Below are 14,405 nucleotides of genomic sequence, written 5' to 3'. Positions count from 1 at the left end.
TTGTCTATGGTGCCTGTCAGTAAACATCCTTGTGGCTGTTTCTGATGCACTCTTTGGATGAAGCTGCAAGCAGAAAATAGCTGTTACATCTCTTTCCCAGTGCAGAGAATCTGGGACGAAATCTCCCTCCTTTAGCAGATCCCATCACAGGGAAAACACTTGCTCTACATTTTCCCATCCCTGTCTTGGAGAAAGGATGCAGTTCAATGTATGCTTCAGCCTCTGCAGGGATCATTCTCCAGAGACCATTTCTAACCACTGTATTTTTGCCATCATAAATGAAATACACAATACACCACTTACTAGCAAGCGGGCTGGAGCTCCTGATGGCCCAGCTACAATATTTCTGAATTTCTCCTTAGCCAACCCCAGCCCTTTCCCTGCATCCCACACTGCTGCTGGGCTTGAGACTGATCCTATTGAGGATTTTAGGCCTTTTATTACTCTTCTTTTTTCAATGGCGAGGTTGTTTCAGGCTAAATGAAGGCAACATGTGTACAGGAGAGAGCATCTCCGTGTCTGGCTGTCCCTGTCCCCGCCATGGCACAGGAACACAGTGTTTTGGCACCTCCTCCTCTGTCACAATGTTTTTCAGCTCCACCAAGCAAAGTGTCCAATTAGAGCAGAGCCTCTTGCTTCCATCTTTGCCGACATTTAATTAACATGCTGCGGCTGGCAGCCGGTGACAAATTCCAGAAACATGTTGTAAAGGGTTTTTGTCTTTACCCAGCATGGAAAATGAGGGTGTCATATCCCAAGGGAATGTGAATAGCTACTTTTGACTCCCCCCCTCAGGTGTTAAGAATTAAAAAGCTAGATGCAGTGAAGAGACCTATCAGCCCTCCTACCTCCTTTCCCCCCTCTCTTTTCCTTTTGTGATTGTCATATCACCCTGGAAAACATGCAGGATTTTAGGCCTGGTTTTCACCCCTGTTTTGTCCAGCTCTGGTTGAAGCCTGATGGTCCAGCTAAGAGATAGGGGCTGTCCTCTTTCCATCAGAATAGTAAGTGAAAGGAACCATCTGATGACACTGGAAGAAATGGCTGAAGCCAAAAACTAGGAAAGGGTCTTGTCAGTCTGTGCTGTACATGCAAACAAGGTTCCCAAGGAGCTGATGGAGGCCTTGGTAGAGCAGTTCAACGGAAGAGGATGGCAGAGGCCATCACACAGAAATGTAGCTGGACTCACAGATGGCCCTCACCCCTGCTGTGGATGGCAGGATGAGGAGCGGGTCAGCTGCTGCACCCCAGCATCCCCTCCTCAAAAAGAACCAGCCCGGCCTGTGCTTCCCGCAGGGGCTCAGCCCCCACCATGGGGGCTCATCACCTTCTCCGTTGTCATCTCAAGGTGCCAGCTCCCCAGTCAGGTATCTCCCCAGTCTGCACGATCCAATACATTGTGGAATACACCCAGCCTGTATTGCCATTGTTCATGACTCCACTTTGTCCCCAGGGCACCAGGAGTGTCCCAGCGCCTCTGCTTTGCCCCGGGCAGCCAAGAGCTCTCTCGACAGCGCCTGTGCCGCTGGCGGGAGGCACGGGTCTGGGCGACATCCCATCCCGCTCGGCCGCTGACACACGGCAGCGCAGGCTTGGAAAGAACACGACTTTATTATACCCACAGCAGCTCGTTACAAAAGCGATAGAGTAGGGCAGAGCCCTCGTCGTCACGGGGAGAAGACGATCCTTCGCTCCGGGAGCGGGGCGAGGTCCGGCGGCGGGGAAGGCGGGCGGGCGGCGGGAGCGGCTCAGGGCGAAGCGGGCTTGTCGGGGTTGTGCATGTGGTACACGTCGCTCTCCTCGTCCTCCGGCACCTGCGGCAGAGCCCCCTGAGACCCCGGCCGGGCCGGGCCGCGGGCCCACAGCGCCATCTCGTGCCCCCCGCCCCGCGCCCCTCACCTCCCAGTAAACGCCGTCCTCGAAGCAGTTCTCGGCTGCCGCGTCCCCCCAGATGGGCAGCTTCAGGATGCCCCCTGCAAGGAGAAGGGCAGGACGGTGGGCAGGGGGCCAGGGGGATGCAGGGGGGTTGCTGGTGGTCCACCCAAGGGGGCAAGCGCAGCCCTGGCACGGTGCTCGGTGCCGTGCCCCAGGGTGCATCCGGCCGTGCACAGGAGCACGTTCCCCTGTTTCAGCTGCAGGCTGGCTCAACCCTCCCCTCTTCGTGCTCCCCTCTGGCTTACCCACGATGGCCCCCCCAGCAAAGGCCATCAGCAGAGACACCACGATGCCGGCAGCCTGGAACCCTCCCTGGATACTGGGTGTCCGTGTCTTGTACGCGCCGGAGAAGTCAAACGCCTTGATGAAACTGCCGAGGGCAGAAATGGTGATGATTGCCCCTGGAAGGAGACGTTCCCCTGCTCCAGAGGAACCATGTTGCCCGGCTGTCTTGGGAACTCTTCCCTAGCCCCATCCCTCTTCTGCAGCGGACCAGGAGAGCATGGCAATGGCCAAAACACTGCTCACTTCCTTCTCTGACCCCCTTTACAAAAGAGAAGCCCAAAATATAAACATTCCCTTTGACATTTAGACTCTTAGCCTTACCTGGCCCCACAAAACAATACAGAGAGGAAGAAGTACTTCCCTCCCCATTGTGGCCCAGAATAATGCCAAACAGCATGACTGTGGCTCACTTTATGAGGCCACCAAGAGTCAGCTGTATAAGATGAGGCTACAGTTCAGTACAATTCAGTAAGCCTAACACAGTCAGTGCACCCCATGATTTCGAGGAACAACTCTGGGCAACTCTGGACTATTAACAAAAGCTGCTAATTGCTCCCTGCTTCCAGCCCACGGAGCTTCAGGTAAAACCTATTCTCAGGGAAGTTTTACAAGTCATCTTACCCTTCCTTTCCATATACATCCTCTGTGGCTGCAGCTGCTGTGATGGCCCCCACAATGCCCCCAATAAGGCCTGGCATGGCATGGAGGTTGTGGATGCCACAGGTGTCCTGAATGTGCAACCTGGACTCCAAAAAAGGCTGAGGAGAAGGGAAGTAGGGAGAGATCAGGGAGCTGAGCGTGGCCCTGGAAAAGATTAGCTCCTTCCATGGAGGAGTGGGATAAACCAAGAATGAGGAGAGATACTGTGTCCCATTAAAAAGCTAAAGTCTTGTAGACAAAAATGCTAGCCAAGCTCAGGATAAACTAACAACATATTCTCCAAGCACGTTCCTGTTGAGAATCTGAAACTTCCTGAGCATTTTGGGGCAGTAAAAGGAGACAGAAGTGCATCTCATAATGCATTCTGGAAAGCAGAAACCACCAAAGGGAAGTGAATCAATTTCTGGACTCCTCAGCAGGACCAGGGCTGCAGACCCCTCGAGCAGCACTCACCGTGAAGTAGACATACCCCACTGTGGACACGATGCCAGAGATGGACCCGACAATGAGGGAGCCATATGGAGTCAGCATCATCTCGGCGCTGGTGCCCACGGCCACGCCGCCGGCCAGTGTGGCATTCTGGATGTGGACCTGCAGAAGCAACCGCTCTGCCTTGGCATCTCAGGGAGATTGCAATTGCTCAGGGATGGTGCAAATGGCAAAGTGGGAGAATCAGCTCTGAAAATGTTTCCAGAGGAAATATCAGGGCCCATTTTCTCACTTGGTGGTGAAAAACAAGAAAAGAACAGGCAGCTTCTGTCTGTAGCACAGGTGCACATAGACTCCCACTCCCCGTACCACACACGTTTTTTGCATCCACAGATATGGGTGGGGAGTTGTGATGAGATGGAAATTGTTTCACCCGTGTGTCATGCAAGCTCTGCTGTCACAGAGACATGTCACCCACACATCCAACACGTACAAGTCAGCCCCACAATTGCTCATGAGCTGCTGTGCAGGCCTAGTTTGATGGGGACTGCTGCCAAACAGGGCTCTGCAACATGCCCAGCAGAGCAAGGCCAGTCCCTGCTGTGACTTGGGTCCACCACAGGCAGGGCATCACCCCACACCTCAAGCCCTGCAGGACCCATTCCCACTTTCTTACTCAATACAACCTCAGAGTTTCTGCCTGGATGCTGGTTTCACCATCATGCCCTGAAACCCCTGTGCCTGTTCAGCAAAACACAAGTGCCAGTTGTTTCCTGGACCCTTGATCAACCTCATTATGTGTCTGCTGGGCAGTGCAGGGCTCTCTGCTCCCATCTTACCATGTCAAGCTTGCCCTTCTTTTGCAGCATGCTGGAGAAGGCCATGGTGGTAAGGACACAGGCAGCCAGTGAGCAGTAGGTGTTAATGGCAGAGCGGTGCTGGGCATCGCCATGATCAGAAATGGCTGAGTTAAAACTGGGCCAGTACATCCACAGGTACAGGGTACCTGGTGGGGTGGGGCAGATGGGTTGAGGAAGAGAAAGGGAAAAGAGAGAATACAGGGATTGAAAAAAAAACTCTAAAGAACATACTTCTGCTTGAGGGAAAGTATACCCCATAGTCCTGCTTTCCCCAGGCTGCACCCCGCATGATGAGACTAGCATCAGGAAAGGCTGGCAGAGAAAGGGAACCAAAATGCACCCTTGTCTTCCCAGGCACCATCTCAACCCAGCCACTGATGAAGGGAGCTGAGTAACTCTGAAAGGTGTAAGACCTCTGGGATGCAGAGCTCCTCAACTCCATATCCTGGTTTCAGTTTTTCCCAGAGACACAGGAGGAACCAGCCCCATGCAGCCAAGTGGTCCCCATGTAGCAGCACCCTGAAATGAGGGCAGACTCACCGATCATAGCAAAGAGGTCAGAGTGGTACACAGAGCCCTGCTTGTCCTTACTCTGCTCCAGGTTGGGTCTGTACAGGACCCGTGTCACCGTGAGGCCAAAGTAGGCTCCGAAGGTGTGAATGGTCATGGATCCACCTGCATCCTTTACCTGCAGCCATGGGAAAACAGGGGTTTGCTTCTGGAATCACCTCTCATTCTGCATCTGAGGCCTGATTTGCATCATGTCCAGCTTGCTGCACACCTGACAGAGGGACCCAGTGCTCCTGAATTGCCAGGTTGATGTGTAAAACCCCAGATCATCTCCCTTCTCAGGGAAGTACGAGCCACTGTTCCTCTCCTTCACAATCTGTCTACTTTTGCTGTCTGAGTTCTTGAATTTTAAATGCTTATGAAGGCAGTGGCTTGGTGGAGCCATAGCAAAGGGACACAGTTTGGAGAGGTGCAGAGAGGAAGGAGCAGAATAAAGCAGATACTACCTAAAACCTTACATGAAGGAGGTTGAGGAGGATGTACTCGTTCACTGAAAAGAGTGTGACTTGAAACAAAGTCATGACAAGGAGCTGTATGGGGCTGGTTTTGCCCAGGATGGCCCCAAACGCGATGCACACAGAGCCCACGCAGAAATCAGCATTGATCAGGCTGCAAAAGGGGAAGGAAAATAGTAGTTTAATGAGGAAATACTTCTCTGTAAATCACTATTACCTATCCCCATCTCTAGAGATCCCACCTGAAGAAAAAGAAGTGATTAAGAGACATCCCTGGATTTCCCACTGACCTTCCTCCCATCCTTATACCCCAACTTTTTTCAGGTAATGTGCATGATATAGTGTGTTCTCAGCAGTGACACCCATGGTGCCTGGCTTGACACTAAGGGGTGACACTCATCTCAACCTTCCCTTTGAGCAGTATTGTCACAATGACGGTACCTTAGGACTAAAAAGTGGAAAGCAAATGGAAGAACGTGGAGGGAAAACAACAGTTTAGAGATTGATCTGTATTTGACATAACTGAGGGACAGGAGTTGCCAACTGCTTGGCTCTCATTCCAGCTCTCCCACTGGCCAGGCCAGAGGTGCCATCCCAGAGCCCAACTCCTCCTTACTTCTCCACTCCAATGAGGATCTTCCCATCCTTGAAAGAGTGGAACCAGCCTTGCATCAGGAGAGCCCACTGGATCCCAAAGGCAGCAAGGAGGAAATTGAAACCCACAGCTCCGAATCCATAGCGCTTGAGGAAGGTCATGAGGAAACCAAAGCCTACAAAGATCATCACGTGGACATCCTGGAAAGCTGTGCAGAGGGAAGCGACTGTCAGCTCTGCAAGGACAACATGGCTGCAAGTGTCATGTGCGTTTGGTGTTGAAAATAAACTAATTACATCAGTAGCAGTAGGGGGGAAATTCAAGAGAAAATGTGTGTTTGCCTCATGTCCCCATGTTTCTAAGTCTGAAAATGGCTCAGGTTTTGGAAGCTGGCTCAACATATAAAGTAAATGTTTACTAAAAGGTGTGTGCAAAAGAAGACCTGAGAATAATGGAGTCAACAGAGGAAAACATTTTTCTACTCAGAGTGTTTTTTCCCCTTTTGTAAAAAACTCAAAAACCATCATGTGAAATGAATAGTAAAGTTTTGTACAAACATGTAAATGGTCACTTTGGGTAGGTCCATTCAGTGCAGGGTCCTGGTGATAGCTCAATGCAAGGAGAACACAAGAACAAGGAAAGTTTACAAATACATTTTTAAATGCTTCAGAAATCAGTGGCAAAATACCCTTGAGACCAGAAACCCACCTAGTGAGATTTTTAGTGCTTAAACCAGAGAGACCCAGTTCTTCCCACTAATGGTCAGACCTGCTCACTCGAGCCCCTCAGATGCCCTTCCCCGGGGGAAACCAGATGTGTGTGAGCCTCTTGAAGGACCTTCTTGGTGCATTAAACCTGCTGTACTTTTTAATGCTGCACGTTTCTATCAGATAAGCATTGCTTTGCAATTAAGTGAACTGAAATGCTTGCATACTTACAAATTGAACCATGCAAACTCTCACACTGTAGGCCACTCAGCCAAGAGAAAAAACAGGAGACCCAAGTCTGGGATCCCCCTTGAGAGACTCCCACCAGCAAACCCATGCTGCAGAGCAGATGAATACAGAAGTGATGGAGATAAACCAGAACATTCTGCATTTTGCAGTGCACAGATCATTATAGCCACTATATTCAGCAAAGTCTGTGTACTCAGAGAGGGTGCAAACTTAGGGCAAAAGAAATTCTGTGGCTCCAAGTCTGCTCTACCCTGAACCTGTGCTGAAATCCATCAGCCCCCGGTCCATTTCCACAGGACTTGTGTCTGCTACTTCCACTGAGGGCTGGTGAAGACCCTCGTGAAGTGCAGCTCTGCAGAAACCGAGATTTTTTTGTCCTTTTGTGCTTTAGAAGACGTTGCAACTTATTTAAGGTTGAGCATTTGGACAGGCTTAAGTCATGTAGTGCCATACTAATCTGATTGCTTTTAAAAAATGTCCCCCATGCCTATGAAATCACTCTTTAAAAAGGAAGAAGATGAGATCTGCAGCTGGCACTGTTGAGCAGAGGTCACTTCCAAAGCACTTCTCCACATGTCCTAGGAATCAATCTTACTGTGGTTTTATCACACAATCCCATAGACTTTCCCTCTGCAGCTGTATTTATTTCCCCTCTCTCTTTTCCAGTGTAAGCAGCACAACATACAGCTAGATTTATCTGCTGCCATTTGCATTATATATTCTTCTTTCATCCTAAAAGCAGAAATACACAGGTCAGAGTTAAAGCTGTAGACTCCATGCTTTCCAGAAACCCAGAGGCTCCCACCGTGTGTTAGACTTTCTACAAACTCAGGAGGAAGAGCAGATCTTTCTTTAAACCACTCCCAGTCTAAAACCTTTTTCTAACCCTTGCCTTTGTTTTCCCTTAGTAAGAATAACATTGTTATCACTCAGAGGCAGCACAGGCACTGCCATGCCCTAAAGGTTTTGTAAGCCTGCTTTTGTGGCACGACAGTTGCCGTAACTATCAAGAATAAGTGTTTGGGCTTTGGGAATCCTCTTGGGGACAAAAAAAATCTCATTTCTTTTCCCCTAGAGAGTGGATGAGTCACTGATTATGGAATATCCATGTGCAATCTAAAATGAGAAGGAATTGTCACACTGACTGGACTTGGCAATGGGCACCACTGACACAACCACATATTGGCTTCCTCACACCAGGACAACTTCCCTCTACCTGCCTTCCCAATTTTCTCTGGCTTGAAGGACCTGTTTGTTTGTCACTCCTATCCCTCTGCCATTGCAGACAAGTGCTGTGGACAGCAGTGGTCACATATGTTGGTACAAATGATCTTCAGGTGTTCAGCCAGCACATTCTTCCGAGCGGCACTGGATGGACACAAAGATTAAAATTCCAGGGCTTAGCCACCTTGTCATGTTTGTCCATCTTTGCAGAGAGAGAATATTTCTGATTAGATAGAGGAGAAAGAACAATTGTGCTTTTGGGCACATGAGACCTTTCTCAGGTCTGAAACAGAAACATAACTCACATCTAAACTGAGCAGTTGCCCTTAGATTGATTTAGTTGTGTTGAATCCATCCTGCCATTTGAGGGGGAATATTTGGCACTGCAGAGCACAAGTGGGATCTGAGGACAGAAGAGATGTCACTTCCTTAGCTCCTACACACTCTTTCTTGGACTCCTGATGTTCTCCCAGCACACCAGTGACAAGAGCAGCCCTCAGGCACTGCTGCTGCTTCATGCCAACCTGTGTGGGTCTGGTCCCAAGGGCAGATGTCCAGGGAGAGGCCAGGGCAGACACAACCGTACATGAACCTGGAGGCAGACTGAGCAGCGGGTTTCTGTGAGCAAATCCTTTTCTGAGCTAGCTAATCCTCAGCAGCCACAGGTTGCTATAGCTCCTTTGATTTAGCAGGTGTTTTTAATGGCAATGTTCTAAATAGATGCATGACTCAGGCCTGTTGCTTCCTTGGAAACAATTGCCTACAGAAGCAGGCTGTTCTAAAAGGCTCCCAAAGATGACCAGCCCTGGAGATGAAAGCCACTCAAAGACACTGCCTGGCCAGAGGAGTTTTAAGCTTCTGAATAATTTCTGTGTCACTATGATGCAGAGACACAAGAACCCTGGGAACCTGGCAGCTTAGGAGGACTCTGGCACTGAAATGCCAGTAGCTAAAGGGTAATTCACAAGTGAGGGGGTGGACGGAGGAAGAGGAGGAAGATGTCACAGGATCTCGACAGCCATTCCTCTGTGTGCACATAAAGGCTTGCTCAGATCCAGAGCTGAGGGAGGGGATAGCAAGATGAAACTTGCGGAGTGTTGGGAACACGTCAGCCCTATTCCTGGATAAAAAAGGTGTCATGGTATCCTGCTGACAGAGCCCCAAGGCACCAAAGGGCCATGAGGCTTTTCTCTTGCTCTCTGGTGAGCCCCAAGCCAGCCTCAAAGCAAGAGCACTTTCTAGCAATCACTAGAGACTGCAACCCCGACAGGCTCAGGCTAGGATGGATGGGATGGAATGGGTTCGGATGGACGGGATGGGAACCAGCCAGCACAAGGATTAGGCTTCCAGAATACTCACAGGGGTATCGGAAGTAGAAATCATTCTCTATGTCACTGGTCAGGTTCATCTCTCGTTTCTCCTCCTCCCAGTGTGCATCAGCCTCAGCGCCGAAGCGCACGAAGACTCCAAAGAGGACGATCATGGCCACCTCCCAGAGGAGGCACACGAGCGGGAGCCGCCAGCGCATGTACGTGTTCTTCGCCATGCCTTGGTTCCTCGACCTCTCCATCCACAGGGATTCCGGGGGACTGAGTGCGCCCAGGTCCCCCGCGCCCGCCCAAGGCTGGTCACATGTATATATAGGTCGGAGAGAGCAAGGTGGGGCCCAGGGAGGTGCCTCCGGCAGGATCACATTTCAGAGCAATGGAGCTTCAGCGGGGCTGTTCCTCTAACCCACCTTCCTCCCTGGGAGGAGGGACAGGCTTCAGCACCTTTCCTCCAAGCTGCTAAGAGCACCTCTGAGCCCTGCCTCCGCGGGGGCAACCAGATGTGGAGGCCAGTGTGACTGGGGAGGGAGCCAGAGTGTCCGGCCCCTTGCTCTGCCCAGTCCCACACCCCTTCCCTGACCCTGGCAGGAGCGCCCTGATACCTGCTGGCCCCTCCCTCCCTGCTCTGGGTGCTCACCCCCTCCCCAGCTCTGAGACTGCCCTTCCCCACCTGGCACTATGGGTGAAGGAAGGGTGCCCTTTGCTCCAGCTCTTGGCTTTGGAAAAGCAGCTGAGGTGCAGAACAGGAGGAAGAGGAAGGTGTGTGCTTCAAACCAGGTACCAAAATCCTACATGAGTGCACAGATGTGTGATGGCCCCACCAAGGCTGTAAGGATGTTCAAGTGACACATGTTCCATAATTTCCCAAAGTGATTTACCCAGAGCATTCTCCTGGCAAGGCAAACTGAGCTGGGGCTACATAACCAGGGCAATACAGTGAAATGGTGCTGGGGCCCTAAACATCCCCTCCTCTGGAATGGTTTTCCTTTAATTAACAAACATAAACACAAAACTTTTTCACTACTGTTTTGAATTATGTGCTCTTTTCCAAAGAGCCAGGCTAGTCCTGCAAACAGATTCCAGCTCCTTCCTCTGCCTGCAGATCCCTGGGTTGCCTGTCAGTCTTCAAGAGATGAAAGACTGCAGCCCAGGCAAGCTGCCCAAATTTGCTGATGGCATCTAATTGTGGCCTGCAGGCTGAGCAAGCAGCACTGATTTTGGTGTTGATTAGGCAATAATTTGAGTTTATTATTTTTTCTTGTGTGCTTTCTTCTCAAAATGACAGATGGCAGAAAAATGCTGTGGATGGTCTTGAAGAGACTGACGGCCACAGAAAATCATTCTCCAACCTCATTTGAACCCTGTGCAGGCAGCAGGAGAGAGACAGCGTTGGAAAGAAGAGAGAAGCCCATCTGCCTTAGTCCTTACCCGACATGAGCAGAGCTCCATGTGACTGGGGTCACTTTCTGAGGACACCTAAAGCAAGTGGATGTTGTCTGAAGGATGAGCTCCCCCTGGAGCAATGCTGCTCAGGGTGTGTTTCTGGGTCTCCCATCACACAGGGTTTCTGCAGGGTAGGCTCAGCTGTACACACAAGGATACAAAGGAACTCCAGCTAGAAAGAAGCTGAAATCCCTGAACAACACTAGATCTCTAATTGCTGGAACACTGTTGACAGTTGCATATTCTCGTGCCAACTACGTGGTAAAACCGGTATTCTGCCCTGCCCTAAAGCAGCCCTTAGACACCTCGAAAAAGGCAGCAGAGAGGAGCATATTAAAAGGGGACTTGCTTAGGTACTGTAGCCACCAGCAGCTACACTCTGTGATTACTGTAGCAAAAGAGTAACTGCAGAGCTTTTCTAATCTAAGGCATCACTGAACTGGCAGTGTCTTCAGAAAAGCAGCTTGCAAAGCCCTTGTGCAGACCCCAGGGGCAGCAGTTCTGTCCCACCTGCTGTCGCCAGCCCCTCTCCCCATGTGTGGAGGCCAGGAACAAAGGCTAATGGCTTTTCTGCTGGCCCGATAATCTCACCTGGGTGCACTGCCTGGCGCTGCCCCTCCTTATCAACCTGTAGATCAGCACTTTGTCACTGCAGTCCCATCAGGGCTGGCATGCTCCACTGGCTGTCCATGCTGTGAGAGCCCATTAAAGGACTAGCTTCTCTCCAGGCTCCTTTTCAGGGCCACAATAACGCTGGGAAGGCTGATGGGGCTGTGCCAGCACATGTGTGTGCAGCAGTGCTGGCAGAGCACTTCCTGTGATGGGTTAGACTACCATTGCATCCACCCTACAAGGTACCCAGCTGTGTGGTAGGACACACAGGGTAGGTTTCACCGTACCTCAGTCACAAATATCAAGGTGCTTAAATGTGCTGTTGGAAACTTCAGGCTGGTGTGAACTTGCTCCACTACAGAATGTCACCCATCATGACCAGCACCCATAAGAGCCACAAAGTTTCCTCAAGAAATCACTGGGATGATGCTGGGGGAGAAGGAATATTTGCCTTTCTGTTTAAGAGATGTTGGACTGGTTCTGGCAGTGGCCGGATCTCAGTTACTTTGGGTGAGGGTTGTACACTACTGGTCCCAGCTGGGTCTCTCCCAGTTTCTCACTTTTATGAGCACTAAATATATTTGAAAGCTGTAGAGACAAAATCTAAAGCACAGAAATCCCTCCCTCTTGCCTGGAGGCTTTGGGGCAGCTTCACCCTGGATAGGAGGGAGCGGGTGCTCCCCAGAAGCAGTGGTCAAAGCAGCCACTACCAGTAGCCTTTGGGCACATGGGGTGGAGAAGGCACTAGAGAATGAGGATTTGGGGAGTCTTGGAAACCATGATGCAGCACAATGGAGACCCTGGGCACTGCCCAGTATCAAAGGTGACTTGTTGCTTGTGCAGGTCCTTGAGGAATGACCTGAAAGCAAAGCATCTGAGTCAATACAAAACAAAACTTTTTTTTCAGGGTGGCTCAGCTGAAAGACAAACAAACTTTCCACTGGGGCAGAACAGAGTGGTGGAATGAGGAGAGATCAAACAGCTCCCTAAGATCTGTGCTTTCGCCTCTCTTTTTCCAGCCCCCACCATTAAGTATCCCTTGGAGATAAATGTTGGAAACAGGACAAAATAAAGCGAGACTTTTTTAAGTTTAAAAAAAAATCTTATCTGGATCAAAGTGACAACCACAAGTGAGCCAAATTCACAAATGATTTTTTCTTGTACTCTGTCCTTCCTCACAAGAAACAGCATTTACTACCAAGTAAATGATTGTCCAGAAAGAGCCCAAGGACTGTTTGAGAGGGAAGTGTCCTTGTGGAGCAGGCAGAGAGGGCAAATGTCTGTGTAAGCAGCACAAATATGGGACAGGACAAGAAGCAGAAGTGTGAGCAACTCTGGCTGTCACATTGGGAAACACACCTGGGCTCAGCCAACACCTCTGCTGGCTTTCCCAAGATCTGGATAGGCTTCCAGAGCAAATACACTGTAGTGGGTAGGAAAGGAGAAGGAGTTTGAGTAACTAGAAGCATTCCTGTGTTGGAAGCTGTCAGACTTTGCTGGGAAACTCCCCTTTGCCCTGGGTTTGTTTCGGGTCCCAGGTGGACTGTGATAAGGCAGGTTTTGGTCACAGTCTGCTAAGTGTCCTCAGCGGACTGCTGGGACAGATGCCAGTGGCTGGACAATGGCAGTGACATGGTGTAGCTGGCTCTTCTTCAGGGCTCAAACAGCCAAGCAGCAAGAGATATCAGCCCCCAGGCAGGAGAAGGGAGCCCACATCCCCAAGGCTGCAGGTTGCCCTCTGCACTTTTCCAGGGAGATCTGCTGTCCTTCCCTTGCTCTTGGTGGCAGGTTACTGCTGCCCAGCCAGTGGATCAGCTCCTGGTTCTAGCTCATTAAATCCACTTGTGTTCACAGTCACCAGAGAGCCGAATGGGCAGTTTAGCGCCCACCTGTCTTTGTTGCTCTATAAATACGACTGGCTGCTGGGGATTCTGGTTTGGGCTGGGGCATTCAAGCTCTAGAGGCGAGGGTGGAGCGGACACGGGTGGCTCTGCTCTGTGGGGATTCCTCTGACGTTACCCAGCGGATAACGAGGTGTTATCACACCTCGACCACTGGCACCACGGGGAAAGATGTGCTTCAATCGATGCAGTCAGGGGATGCTCCTGGGCAAGGCAGCTGATGACAACCCAGGGTCTTTGCCCTCCACAAGCGTCAGCCCCTGTCCAGATGCTCTGACCTTACACTTTTTCATAGAATCGTCAAGTTTGGAAAACACTTTTACAATCAAGCATAACCATCAACAGGGCATTACCACTGTAATCCACATCCCCCAGCACCAGATCCAGATGCCTCTTGGACACCTCCAGGGATGGTGACTCCATCACTACCCTGCTCAACCTATTTCAATGCCTGACCAGCCGAACAGTACTTTTTTAAAAAAATATGTAATCTAAACTGAATATGAATTTTACTCATACGGGCCCTGGGCTGTCCCTGCTGTCCCCCAGGGAGGCTCGGGGAGGAGGACGCCGTGTCGGCAGGACCCTCCGGGCAGCCTCTGTGTGCCGCTGTCCCTGTCCCTCCTGCCCGAGGGCGGTAGCGGGGAGGTGCCGGTCTGCGGGCAGGCGCAGACCTCTAGTGGCACTAGAGGAACCTGCCGGGTGCAGGGTGGGCAGGACCGGGCCGGTGTCGTGGCTCAGCCCCGGGGTCCCACCCGGTACGCGGCGAGTGATGCTGCCCCGCCCCGATGACGCCATAGCGCACACCTAGTGACGTCAGCGCCAGGCGCGCCCTGCCGGCTTTAAATTTTAAACCGGTGGCGGCGCCCAATCGGCTCTGTCCGCGCTCTGGCCCCGCCCGCCCCTCCGTCACTGCCTCCCGCCAATGGGATGGCAGCTCTCTCCGCGGAGCCGCCAATCAGAAGCAAGCGCCCCTCTCTCCGCCGCGCCCCTCCGTCCTCCCGCTCCCCATTCTCCGCCAATGGGAGAGGGAGGCGCGGGGAGTGGGCGTGGCGGGTGCTCAGCAGCAGCCAATGGGGGCCCGCTCCAGCTGAGGGCGCGAGCGGCCGTACCGGGCGGGCGATGGTGGCGGTGGCGTGAGGGGCCCGCGCC

General features: G+C 51.5%; 1 protein-coding gene across 1 annotated transcript; it reads right to left on the bottom strand.

The window, feature by feature from the left end:
• Positions 1–1,748: 1,748 nt before the first annotated feature.
• Positions 1,749–9,539, bottom strand: RHCG (Rh family C glycoprotein). The gene is made up of 10 exons (XM_062501424.1): positions 9,329–9,539; positions 5,811–5,997; positions 5,198–5,348; positions 4,710–4,857; positions 4,149–4,315; positions 3,334–3,471; positions 2,842–2,978; positions 2,181–2,305; positions 1,900–1,973; positions 1,749–1,814 (listed from the first exon to the last, which is right to left on the bottom strand). Exons 1-10 carry the CDS (start codon positions 9,537–9,539, stop codon positions 1,749–1,751), a joined length of 1,404 nt encoding a protein of 467 aa, XP_062357408.1.
• Between the last annotated feature and the right edge of the window lie 4,866 nt (positions 9,540–14,405).

The sequence above is a fragment of the Cinclus cinclus genome, chromosome 13 (genome assembly GCF_963662255.1).
Source record: "Cinclus cinclus chromosome 13, bCinCin1.1, whole genome shotgun sequence".
In the NCBI taxonomy this organism is placed as follows: domain Eukaryota; kingdom Metazoa; phylum Chordata; class Aves; order Passeriformes; family Cinclidae; genus Cinclus; species Cinclus cinclus.
This window is presented reverse-complemented; position numbering and strand designations above follow the sequence as displayed.